The following is a 14,070-nucleotide window of genomic DNA, read 5'->3' as shown; positions in this document are numbered from 1 at the left end:
AGACAAAGAACCGGTCATGTTTATATTGACAGGAAAATTAAACTGCAAAGACAACCCACGCAGGGACAAGAACAACATAAAGTTTACACACACAGGCCGCTGTTGGCCTATTGGCTTGTAATGAGGCTAGAAACAGCTGCCACACAGCACCACAGGTGACTTTAGGCACATCAACACATTTTATCTAAATGTGCCACTAAAAATTCCGTCATTACACTTTTCATCGTAAGAAAGTTTACTCACAAGGTCAAACTCAAGAGTAACTGCCGTGCTTTTAAATAACTGGCAACATCAATTAGTACAATTTCTTACTTCCCAAAACCGCCAAGAGCTTTTCCTGGATTTTAACATTAAATATGCATATACTGTGAAGCATTATAGACTAGGATAGCAACAGCCGCCAACACTAACACAGGAGTGGAGTTCTCAAAACTGCAGTTCCTTAAACGTCTATTTCAGGCTGAAGTCAAACTCCCATGTTAAGATGCCCAACCTTGGAAAAAAAACTTAACAAGCACAGAGCCTAGTCCAATCCCAGATTTGGATTAAATTACCTTGGTTCTTTTTATATAACACTGCCTTTTAAAATGTGCTAAGGCCTGAAGATATGCATTATTAGGGACATGGCCTCTTTGACCTACTTGTGGATACTGAAACTGAAGCCGGTACCTGTGTCACCTCTAATTTAAAGCTAATTTGACTCACTGAACTAGAACTCGCGGCTGTGTTTGTGCCTACAGGAGTATTTTAATACAATTATGTAACAAATAATGAACCTTAGCGTGGTTAATTAACAGACCCTTCAATCTTTTAATGATCTAGTTTGATCTAGTTACTTCTTAGCATATAACAGTGGTATGACTTTTACAGATTAAAAATTATGGTTATGTGTTTTTCTTCATTTAAATTTTTACTAGTGACTGATTTTATTTTCAGCAGAACCCGGACCAGCTTATCTAGCACTACTGTCTCTCAATAGTCTCCCACCAAAGATAACAGATTTATTCACAATGCATGTGCTCAACCGGAAAAAGCTGTCCTCCCAGCTTGACAAGCATCAGTTGTTGTTAATAGAAAACTGACATATTTCGTTGTCTCCAAGTCAAGCAGAGTTAAGCCTGTTTCCAGAGACAATAGCTACATGTGCCACAAGATGGCAATAATTTAAAGGATGAATGCAAAAAGGAAGATTTATGGCACAAACCTTTGAGATGCAAGGAGAGCGATTGCTTTCACTTTAGTACGCTTTAATTGATTTCTATTTTTAAATTCACTAGGCAAGTATGTCTTGCCTTGCTTGCCCTGGCCAAACACCACTGGCATACGGTTTGTACCATAGATGCAACTGGCTAACTAGCTGAGGTAAGTTAACTTAGCTGTCCATCTTTAATCTAAATATAGTCATTTCTGACCCCCAAACAGTGATTTTCATCACCATTCAGTGAGACTAAGCAAACTTTCTAGTTGAAGACTGTTTTATTTTAATACAATACCTAAGTAAATCATTTTACATTTTTAGTAAACATCTCTCTCACTTGCATAGTTACATTTAAAATCATGTGGCATGTAATATATGGATGGTTCATGTCTTCATGAATGATTCAGCCACCTGTATTTACATATGAAACCCTGCAGTACAAGCAGCACGTGAGTGTGTATGTGCTCGTACATTAACACACACTGCGGGGCAAACGTGTTTCTGAGCTGCTATTTAAACCAGTTTCCTCTCTGACATCTAAGAGCTCCTCTTTGATCTCCAGACTGCTGACCTGTCACACTAACTGAATCAATTACCATTTATTTTAAAAAGCAGGACATAGTCCACAGTGAAACAGCCTGAGTGTTTTAACATGGATTCCTTTTGAAGTTGTAGCATGTGATGGAAACTTGTCAGGCTTAGCAAAATATCTCCTCTGTTTGAACAGGTTACATTTTGACATAGGTTATATTAAATCTGTCCCAGTTAATCTGGTTCCTTATGGTGACATTGCTGCAAAATACATAGATGCAAACGTTCCCAACGTAATATTGTTTTCTGTAGCATTTTGTGCATATAGCACCTTATGTTGCAGACATTTAAAAGGTCTGGGTGACTTCAGTTTTCTAAAGATAAAAATCTTACAGAAAGGAAAGCTCTGTTTTTGTCCAAAAGCGATTCAGAAGCTTCATTAAATCTAAACATGCAGAGCTATAAACTTCCCATATTGTGTGAATCAGAGTGTGTCCATGTGGTCCTCCAACTGTCTCAGCCCCCATCTGTGAAGTGATATTTACTGGTGGATTTTCTTTGATGCTCATAAAACTGCATCATTAACCCACTTGCTTTCCAAACTATCGTCAGCTTCACTGAACATACACGCTGCTAAACGCTACAAGTTAGAACCAGCCCTTTAAAATAAATATTAAAATCACAGATTTTGGTGTATATAATGTATGTTTTCAGTTTGTTTTTGTTTTGATTTTTAGAAAAAGGATGAAGAGACTGCTTCAAAGAAACAAAAGATACTCGTCACCCCTAAAATGAACTTTATTGCTATTCCACAGAGTAGGTATTTATTATTCATGCGAATTTCTAGGTGCCTCTAGCTACAGTCTGAGAAACAGAAATTGATACTTAAGTCACTCTGTCATCATTTATTTTCTTCGTTTTTATTTAAATAAATGCAAATTTCAGTTTTTAAAATGCAAAAACCCAGTAGTCAAATCTCAAAGTTTAGTAGTGTTTAAAGGAAGTATTAAAGCCTTGCATATGTAAGTAGAATCACAAGACACATCTGCCGGCATTTACAGCTAAACCAACATGTTTAGTGAAAGTCAACACAGCAATCTGTTTGGTGGAGGAGAGTGGGCTTCAGGGGAAGAAGGATACAGAGAGGACTGAACACGAGAGCTGAAATGTATACTAATGGAGGCATGAGTCACAAACATGAGTGCACGCATTAAAGTTGTTCTTTCATTGGTTCCTTGGTGATGCATGTCTACCATATGACTAAATCTACAGTATAGTTGATATACTTTGGATAATTTTTTAAAGGTTTAGCAGAAATTAATAGCAATAAAAACAATTAGAAACATTACTTCTCAGCTGATTTAACATGACAGCGTGAGGTTTCTCTGTGAGTGACTTTGTGTTTCTGACATCTGGTTTCAAGACCCCAAGATGCCAAACGCTGGGCTCCCAAACTAATAATGGGTGATGTGGCAACCTCCATTTATTATCTACAGTCTACAACAAAAATGACCAATGACTGTGCAAAATCACATCATATCCCTACTCAGCATCATCTAAAGCAAGCAGTCAGCTAGACTACAAGTGGGTCTTTCTGACCTGTAGAAAAATAATTTAAAAACTCCTGTAACAGAGATCACAGACTATTTCATGGAGCACTAACTTCCTTCATTCTGTTGGTTTCCTGATAACTTCATAAAAAAAACGTCCTTTAAGTTCTTTGTTGGAGTTCTTTTTGTGGATTAAATCATCTAAATATCGTTTAGTGCAAATGTTTACGTTTTATTACCTTTAGACAAAGTCTGAAAGTTTAAGGCGGGGTGTCAAACATATGGCTGGGGGCCAGAACTGGCCTGCTGAAGACCCCAATCACACTGGACTGCTTTGGAAAACGTGAAGAAGAGCAAATATTTTTGACTTTTATTTCCATTTTCATAAGTTTTACAACTTTTCCTATCAATAAAAACCTCCTTGAAGGCCATTCATACTACACCAAAGTAACTAAATAGTAAATAAACAATAACATGAGAAGAGTTCCTGTTTTTCACTATGTAGAATAATGTAGTAGAAATGTCTAAATTTTATAGTGAGTCCTCAGTAGAATTTTTTTTTTTTAAACCACACATCTGTTACTTACAGATTTCTTCTATTTACTACACCAGCATTTCTTTATCATGTAGAAAAACTGAAACTTACTGTGGAAACGTTTTTTCTTATAAAAAGATATGTGAGCGATTAAATGCATAGTAAAACATCTTTACACTGACAGAAGGTGGAGTTTCACTGGTCTGACCCACTTAAGATCTAAGTGGGTTGAATACGGCCTGCGATATAAAATATTTCCAGTTTTTAGTTTTAGCTTAGCTATTCTTAAAAAGCTGCAGGCTGGAGTGGATTGTGGACAAATGGGCTGTTCATCTACACAATGGAGGCTCTGGGATGAAAATCAAGGTTAAAAAAATAAATCTTCTTTTGATATTTATTTAAAATAACATATCGCAAATGGAGCATTATCTTGTAAACGGAAAAGGAACCTTATTGTGAGTAATCAAAGTTTCACGTCCATGACTTTCCTGCGTCTGTTTGCATAATTGCTTCCTGTCTGCCCCCTCCTCTCTTAACCCAGATAACTGTTCACTGTGTCAGAAACACACTTCTTCTTCTTTGTGTGTGTTCGATGTACGTCTGTGACAGAGCGTGTGTGCCCTCAGTGTTGATTTGCTGGGGGGGCGTCTATAGTCCTTTGAGACACTCTGTCACTGCTCTGTTCTAATACTATAACGAGACCTCTGGGACACTCGCGCAGACTTATATACAAAAAGACACATATAGCTGAAAATAAAAAGGAAGCTTACAGGCCTCTGCACAGCCAGTAACAGCTATAATATGACTGAAAAAAAGGCTGTAAAAGCATATCGGGAGACTGTGCAGGCAGGGTTTGTTTCCATCTGTGGAGCTGCTGGCAGAGTGTGGTCTCTCCTGCCACAAATGACTGCACTTGATCCGTCACCTCTACGATTTCAGAGGGGTGATGCAGACATCCTGTCAACACTGGAGACACTCGTAACACTTAATCATGCTAACCAGCAAAGCACTGTAATCTCTGTCCCCATTTTGCCCTGCTGATGAAAAGCTGAGATGACAAATAAATGACACCAGCTGCTGGTCATATTGGCACATTCACGAGTGACAGTCCGTCTTTGAAATAACATAATGATACTGCAGACATCATTCAGTATGATTTTCACCTGCAGTTTGCAAAGTGCTTAACCTCTTTTAACCTCTGAAAATGCTCTTTTACTCATGACAAAAACTAAAATGTGTGCTATTATTATTAGAAGAGCACCATGCATGCTAAACTGTTTACATCTGTTTTCCTAAACTAAATCAAAATTGACTGCAATCATAATGTGGGGTTAATTCATATCATCGCCATCTGCAGCCATCAAAAGTTTTTCAGTAAACCCGCTTATTCTGTCAAAACCCAGATCTCAAGCAGGACAGCATCAGTAATAAATCTCTATTATGAGACAAAATTGGCTGATAGCCGGATCAAGAAAATTCCTCCTTATATGTGAGCCAAGTCAAAAGAGGCTGAAAAGTTGAAAATGTCATTTTCACCATACCTTCTAAATTAACCCAAACATAAATGTGGAAATCAACTAATGCAATTTGTTCTGACATTAGGCAGTATATCCCCCTAGTGGCTGTGATCCAATTCTCATTCAATTTAGTAAGTAAATAAAAAGTAACAAGAAAGAGCAGTGCTGGCTTTTGCCAGAAAGTAAAGTCAATATGTCATCCTCCAGTTCCAAGACGCTTGTAGTCATAACACCATGGTGCTGTTCAGCCAAAAAAAACCTGACTCACTGCATATAAATTTAACAAAAATTAAATTTAACAAAATGACTCTAATAAATAAATTCAGGTGCCCCTTTTTGTCATGCTGACGCTCTCCCTCTGTAGTCTCCCCCTGCTGACCATCAGAAGGACTGCAGAAGGACTGCTGAGCTCCGTATTCTTGAAAATTCACAAACTAAGGTTTGCCATATATTTAATGTTGCGATAATTAAATGTAGTTGAGTTACGATTATTATTTCAGTTCAGTTCAGTTTTATTTATTTAGCATCAATTCACAGCAACACTTGCCTCAAGGCATTTTATATTGTAAGGTGAAGAGCCTGCAATATAAGAGAGAAATCCCAACGTTCAGATGGCCACCTATGAGCATGCACTTGGCGACAACTCCCTTTTAACAGGAAGAAGCCTCTGTGAACCAGCTCAGGGAGGGGCGGCCATGTGCTGCGACCAGATGTGGGATGAAGAGAATGAGAAAGAAAGAGAAGAGAAAAGAAAAGGGAGAAGACAAATGTTAACATAGTGTTAATTATGGCAAATGTTAAATATGTAGTTGTGGCATATGGACACATATGGACCACAGAAGAACTGTTCCGTCCATCATAGCAGGTCGAGTAGCCGCCTGAAGCTATAGCAACATAACTAATGGAAGATTCAGGGTCACCTGATCCAGCTCTAACTACATGCTCTATCAAAAAGGAAAGTTTGAATCCTAATCTTAAAAGCAGAGAGGGCGTCTGTCTTCCCAATCCAACTCGTATTACTGCTAACACAGCCATGGCATCTTTACCTTGCAAGCTAATGTATCATTATGCTTGATTATCCACTGGCTTTCGCAAATTTAGTCATATGAGCAGACTGGGAAAATGAACCTGCACCCTTTAATCATCATCCTCTTTTGTTAATGTTTGGCACACACGCACACACAGACACCCAGGCGCAGTAATATGTCCACAGCTGCTCTGTCAGCCTTGATGAGACAGCAGGTTGTCTAATTGACTGACTTGATTGCCCTCGTATGTGTCTGTTCACCCATAAAAACCTCATTTATCACTAATAGGACAAAAAAAAAGGAGGCGGGATGATGAACGCAAACAGATACCAGGGATAGCTCAATGGGTAGAGTGGTTGCCCCATGATCGGAAGGTCGGGGGTACGACTCCACTGAACAGCTACCCTGAGGTACCCCTGAGCAAGGTACCGTCCCTACACACTGCTCCCCGGGCACTGCATTGGTGGCTGCCCACTGCTTCACTGGGTGAATGGGTTAAATGCAGAGGAGTAATTTCCCTATGGGGACTAACACATACACATTATTATTATTATTATTAGATACAGTGGTTTTCTTAGATCTCTTATCTGGCAGCTGACAGCGTGTGTGCATGCTGACCTGAGTGGTGGAAGTGAGCAAGAGACGGCAAGACAGGAGAAGGATTAGGGAGGGAAACGCGGAAGTTATGTTGTTGAATCTAAAGAGAGAATAAAGAATATTTGGATGAAAAAGAGGGGCAGACGTGAAGGAAGAAGGAGGCAGGTATGGAGCATCAGCTCTATTCAGATGGAAAAAAAGGAAAAAATGACAGTATAAGTGAGAAAAGAGGGGGAAGCAAGCATGGGAATCATGTGGGTTATAAAATGCAGAGGGACTAGAAAAGAAAAGAGATTTCCATGAGGCATTTTCAAGGCCTGCTGCTCGCTGTGTGAGACAGTGTTTGCTGATTGACAGCTCATGAAAAGCGTTCAGCCACTTGGGCCTCACCCACTCATCCAGTGTCTCTCTCTGTATCTGCCACACATACACACAACACGCTTTGTAAAATATCCCGAGCTGCTCCCTTTTCTTTCCAGGTAACAGCTGCTGACAGAACACGTCAATCTCAAGGTATCCCTCTGCTTTCTTTGTTTTCTGGTGATGTTTATTTTTTTTCCAATACAATAACACCCCATCTTCCTTCTGCCCAGTTTCTTCCTCACCTGCTCTAACCATTTCCACCTTTCCTCTTTGCTCTCTTATGTTTCTTCGCTCTCTTTCCACCACAAACTCCACTGATATGCTTCCCATTCATCCTAGCTTTATCATTTTGCGCCTTCGTCTTGCCGTTTATCTTCCAACTCAGTCACCTCCCACGTTCCTATCAAATTCTCCTACACGTCCTCAAAATTCTGTCCTGGCCAAATGACGATATTTGATGTGTCATATCCACAGGGAAAAAAATGTACAGAGGATGTGCAGATTTTTTTGCATTTATCTTCAACAAGAAATGATGCAAAGATTACCACAGTCAGATTTTGATTGTAAGGAACTAGTAAGTGTAGCATGTTTAAGCAATCATGTTGGTAGGATATTGGACACGATATGATGAATGCATCTAAATGAAGGCATGGAAGCATAAGAGAGTAATTTTACTTTGAAAATCCTAATTAAAGGTCGATTAACAGAGAAAAACTGTCTTCAGTTTGAGAAATGAAAAGCAGCTGAACTTTAGGCCACCGGAAACTGAAGCACTGAGTATTCAATCTGCAGGAGAAACAAGCTGAGAGCTGTAACACTGCTGCACACCTGGAGCGGCGCGATCACGTCAAACTGCTGTTTGAAATTCATACAGTTAATAGAATAGATTATCTGTGCCTTTCTTGGCTCTGAAGCACATTACCTCTCCACTTAAGAGACCTCACTCTCACCGCTCCTGTGGCTCTGTCCTTAAATCATGCTCGTTTTTCTTTTCTAAACCTCCCAAAAACACACACTTATACACACACCTGTGTGAAGGGAAACCCCAGCGCTTTACCACCATCTGGTACTGCACTGGGGTTCAACAATACTGCAGTGTAACAGACACGCTCGCACAGTTTTATCTTGCATTTATTATAGTTTTGCAAATGCAGAAGATGCTGTTAAAAGTAATGCAGAACGTTGGTGATGTAATATGACTCCTGCATACACTGTGTCACCTTCTAAATGCACACACACCCACACACTGACGCACACACCTTTTTCCCTCACCGTTCCCATTAATGAACAGACACACTTTTACAAAAAATGTCAAAAGCTGGCAGCATGCATGCAGATGCACATAAAGACATGCGCATGCATACACAAGCCACACACATGCACACAAAGAGACACACGAGGATACTGTAAGATGTGATCAATAGCTATTGATCTGCCACCTTTGGCTTGTCTTGGCAGCGCTTCATGTCAGACATAAAAATGTCCACACCCGGCAGGATGGAGACAAATTGCACACAGACTCACAGATACACACACACATACACATATGAACATCTCTTAAATACACACACACACACAAATTAGATTTTATCTCTAAATCATGAAAATTCAGCACAAATCGATAACTGATTAGCAGCAACATTAACTTCAGTCACTGAAGTTACATTAATTCACACACACAAAGACACACACACACACGCTCGCGTGCGCTTCTTCATCGCCTCACCTCTGTAGCACATAGTTAGCCAGAGCAGCTCCAGCACCTGACCCCCAAACTCACACACGTCCAATCCCAGCATGGTGCCTCTCTGCGGGGCTTTACTCTGTGAGACGGCAGGCTGAAGTAGAACCAGAGAACCTCCACAGGTAGCAACAAAGTGGCAGAGCAGGGATCGATTAAAAAGAAGAGAATCCACAGAAGTGTTTCAATAGAAAGAAAAGAGGTCAGGCAAGCATCTCTTCCTCTGAGGAAATAACAAGAAATACGTATTTACAGGTGTAGAGGGTTAAAGAGAAAGAGGACCGGCGTGAGAGAAACAGCAGAGGGAAGCAAGGAGGTATCCTTGGGTGTGGGTGTGGATGTGATAGGATGTGTGTGAGCTAGGAAGAGAGAGAGAGTGAGAGGGTGGAGGGAGGTCGAGGGAAGGGAAGCAGCAGACGTGAGAAGCAGCCGGCTTTCTGCGCTACTTCTAGTCTTACATACACTAGAGTTTAGTGACAAAAGGGAAAAAAGAGATCTAAAGGCTGAGGATGCTGTCAGCTGTTTCTGGATGCAGTAAGGGTGCTGGAAGAACAGCGGTAGGCAGACGCTGGCTCAGCCGGCAGAGCTGTCTGCAGTTTAGTGTGTGTGTGTGTGTGTGTGTGAGTGTGTGCGGTGCTCAGACGCTGGCTATCGATTCACAGACAAGCATGGAACCCCTCCCCTCCTGCATCCCTCCCTCTCCTCCCCTCCTCATGCCATCAGCCCAGCGACTGCAATGAGCTCATCCTTTACCCCCCCCCCCCCCCCCCCACACACACACACACATTCTCCCCCTCCCTCCTCCGCTCTTCCTTGCATCCCCTCCTTCCTTTCTTCCACACCTCACTCCTCGCGCCCCCTCCAACTCTCTCATGCTTTCATTTCCCCTCTTCATTTTTCATTACTTTTACGAATTCTCACGTGGCGTCCGCTCTCTCCTCCTTCACCTTTGTATCACAGTGTCAAGCCAACTCTCTCTCTGTTTCCCTATTTATCTCACTTCCCCTTTCCTTCATCTTGTTCTTCATCTCCCTCTGGCTTTAAGTGACCACGCCCTGTCAGCGGCACGCTTCAATCACGACGGTCACTCTCATTCTTTGTCTTTCAGTCTTTTTTTATATATCATCACTGTTTTGGCTCCCTATCTTTTCTTCAGATACCTCTGATGCCACGAGGGAGGTTGTGGTGCTGGAGAATACAAAAGGATTTGCTTCCCCCACTTGACAATCAGACACACTCCTTTTCACTCCTGTCTACGCACACATGCCTTCTTATTTTGTCATTCAGGGGTTGTCCAGCTGTCACCTAACATACTACTGGAGGCAACTTCTCTATTTCCCTGCCTCTCACCCTCTCAGAGTCTGCTAGCTGTTTGCATGATGTTGTTTGATGTCATCAGGAATGACAGTAATAATAAAAAAGGAAGTTTATTAGCATAGCGCTTATCAAAACCCAGCATTTCAAAGTGTTTTGCATGTGGTCATGCATGAATACAGAGGCTGGCATCTGAAATAAAACTGAGTAAAATCAAACATGCATTTTGCCACTATGACTTCAGCAACTGACTTCTGGACTTGGCATTTTGAAGCCTCATTGCTTGTGTTTTTGGCCACCTTAGCACTAGCTATCAGCGGTTGCTTGCTAACATTAGCTAGTGATAATAGAGCAAAAAGACACTGGACTTCACTCAGCAAAAATTTCAGGAAAAGTTTTTGGATGAGCTGAAGGCCAAGTACAATGATTAGGAAGAGGCCAACAACACCAACATGATTTAGTAACTGGAATTAGTGAGTGTGAGGTCTTTGCAGAAAGCAGCTAGCTACAACTCTTGAAATACCTGTCGATCAAAGTGACCACACCCCTAACCATGAGCCTTAACAAAATAGAAAAGTTTTTAAAATAAAAAAAAAAGAATAAATAAATTACAAACTCTCATACAGTCGTCACAACAGCAGACAGTGATAATCTAATTGCTTATTTTGGGAGTGTAGACTGTATAACCGGTGGACATAGCCACTGTTACGTCACCTAAAGTGCCATTTTGAAGCCTCAAGACGAGCGTTTTCGCCGCTCCACCATCTTGAGAGGAGAGTTGGGTGTGATTGTGGCACTGAATGCTTGACTATCAATTCATGATTGACTCGTTTGCTAATGATAAAGCACTTTGAGACTGCAGTTTGCCCTCCAATTTGAAACATAGTATGACCAAAATTTACAAAATAGATGTAATTTTTTAACTCATTGACCCAAAATTAATGACTGAGCCCATAAACTCATCAGGAAAGTGTTTAGAGGGCTCAAGTTAGAAAGCTGTTTTCACATAGACTTCTATAGGACTGGAAGCCTTTTTGCAAACACAGCTATCGCCATCTGGTGGTCTTTAGATAGAATGCAGGTTTAAGACACTTCTGTATTGGCTTCATTTTTCAGACCTGAAGCTACGAGCACGTCTAATGCTTCCTGTATCTGGGAGCCAATACTCATGTGGCCATTAGAGGAACTGCAGTTAATTTTTCAGCTTGAGAGAAGTTGTTAATTGAAAAAAAAAACAAGTAAACATCAACAGGAATAACTCAATAGTTAAGAATAAAATCACCTTAAATTTTTAAAAAGAAATGTTACAAACACATTCTTATAAAATAAGTCTTCAACAATAACTTGAAAGGGTTTATTGATTCAGAAAGCTGGACTTGTTGTTTCCTTCCTGACGATCTCAGGCTGCGGACTGGTTGGTAAGGGGACAACATATTCTGGGGTGAGGGCATGATATAATAATAAAAACACTGTTTAGACAGAAGCTGTGGAATTCAAATTTAGACAATTCTCCTAATATATTTAACTGTATTGCACAATTCCAGTCTGTATGCCAGCGCTTACATGTTTTTCCCATTAGAGCCAGTCTTTAAAGTCAGGCAACAGAGTGTCAGTGGGAAAAAAAATCCAAAACACCCACAACACAATAAATTCACATAAAAAAATGTATATTTTATATATGATTTTAGAACAAAACCAGACGCATGCACCCGAACAGGCTATGTTTGACAAGTGTAAGTCCCTGGATCTGTGACTAAGTTCACATATCACTGAAGCTGTTCCTTCCATGAAAAATATCCCATCAAACTTCATCTTAAGGTTTGTCGTGTCTGTGCAAATCTGTCATTTTCAAACGGTTAACAGCAGTAAAATCTGATTTAATGCCATTGCCTCGCCCGAACAGTCACCCCCGTCAGTGTCTGCGGTGAGCCTCTGTCCTAAAGAAGCTGTTCCATAAACTCATTATATTCATATCACTTTATGGAAAAATAAATCAGCAGCAGTAGTGGGGTGAGTGGTATCTATAAAATGTGTGCTCGAACACGCCAGCCATGAATGAGGTCATAAAGAGTGTGTCGGTGGAAGGGCCCCCCAGGGTTTAGCGTAACCATATTTCACCTCAAACAGGAGAAATCTGACAGAAAACTCAGCGGGTAGCTGACAAGAAGCTGCGCTGTTTTTATCTTCGTAACATAATGACATAACTCAGCTCTCAAGTGAACCAGTCCACTGTCTCCTCATACATTGGTTCACCTGATAAACAGTGACACGCATTAATATATGCAGAATGGATTAGAGAAATAGTTTGACGGATTGGGAATGATCCTGTTTCCTTCGTTGCTTGACAGATGAGATGACTCATAACACCTTCATGGCATAAATATATATTTTAATATGAATCTGCTGTCTTTATGTAAAGACAAGTTAGATTAAGGTTTGAAGGTTAGTCAACAATCTTAAAAATATGATCAAATAAATAAAATGATTAATGGAGAAAACAAAAAGGCAAGAATCATCAGAATCCACCTAAAACCTTCAGTATATGAGCAGAGCCCTCAGATAGCCATATGAAAAAGGTTTTTCATAGTTTTCCTCTTAATAAGAAGTGTGTGGTGGGTGATCTTGTCTCCTAATTCGTCCTGGAGATGTGTTAATACTGCAGTATTTATGTTTCTACTTCCCTGTGCCATTCTAGAAATCCAACATAGCATTGACACAGCCTCCAACTGTGACTGGCCAATTCTTACCCATTTCAAGCTATTTCTTCCTCTGCCACCATTTCTCAAATCAGAGGTTCCCAAAGTGTGGGGCCCGCCCCCTGGGGGGGCGCAGAGCTATTACAGGGCGGGCGCGGTATGAAAAGAAAAAAATCAAACAAAGAACGCTTGGACACTGCTGGCATAATGGACAGGTTTTTGACAGGGCTCCCACACAAATGCAAAGCAGGAGATGAAGCATCGCCAAATATGTTTCCAAAACAACTTCCTTCCAAGCCAAAGACTAGAAAATATGGTGAAGCATATCTTCCCTTTGGCTTCACCTGCACAAGTGCCAAGTGCGACATAATTAGTTTTCCCTGCATCGGGAGCACTAGCTAATATCAGGCTGATCCTGCCGTAATTTCTTCCCCCTGTCCAAATCATGTTTTTAAACCCATTTTGCACAGAGAGGGATTTTTGAAAAATTAATTGATAGCAATGTTGAACATTATTACACAGGAAAAAAAAACAACTACACGTAAAATAATTACACCGTGACGCCTCTGCCTTTCTAAATGGAGGGACAGTAACTGCGTGTGTACATGTAAGCGTGTAAAAACTGTAGGTAGTCAGATTAACAGTAACAGTATTTTGTCTCTATCCACCATTGTAGAAACTCATCTCATGTAAACAATAATGTGGCGCACAGCATGACGTGAAAAAAGGCACATACCTTTGATATATGTTTCTTCCTGCAGCAAACAGTCCTAGTTATCCCTCTCGCTGTTTATGAAATCACAATCAAATGTAATTTAAAAGAAATGAGAAAATGCAATTATCACACACTGTAACACACCTCAAATTGAATTCACGAACTGATATCACATGGCTTCGCAAGCGTAATCTGCTTTGATTTGGCAAGTTATTCCATTAAGCTGCGGCTACATGAGCTGAAATAATTGCTTTCTGCCTTTCTATATATCTCTCTCTCTCTCAC

At 40.5% G+C, this 14,070-nt stretch overlaps 1 protein-coding gene across 1 annotated transcript in view; it reads right to left on the bottom strand.

Annotated features, from left to right (window-relative positions):
• Positions 1-9,594, bottom strand: part of arhgdig (Rho GDP dissociation inhibitor (GDI) gamma) — a 45,023-nt gene extending 35,429 nt beyond the window's left edge. The window contains exon 1 of the mRNA XM_063470563.1: positions 9,046-9,594. Coding sequence (XP_063326633.1) covers positions 9,046-9,118 — 73 coding nt within the window. The 5' untranslated portion in view covers positions 9,119-9,594. The remainder of the gene's footprint in view (positions 1-9,045) is intronic.
• Between the last annotated feature and the right edge of the window lie 4,476 nt (positions 9,595-14,070).

Source organism: Pelmatolapia mariae, linkage group LG4 (assembly GCF_036321145.2).
Source record: "Pelmatolapia mariae isolate MD_Pm_ZW linkage group LG4, Pm_UMD_F_2, whole genome shotgun sequence".
In the NCBI taxonomy this organism is placed as follows: Eukaryota; Metazoa; Chordata; class Actinopteri; order Cichliformes; family Cichlidae; genus Pelmatolapia; species Pelmatolapia mariae.
The sequence above is the reverse complement of the archived record's forward strand: the minus strand, read 5'-3'. Positions and strand labels throughout refer to the sequence as shown.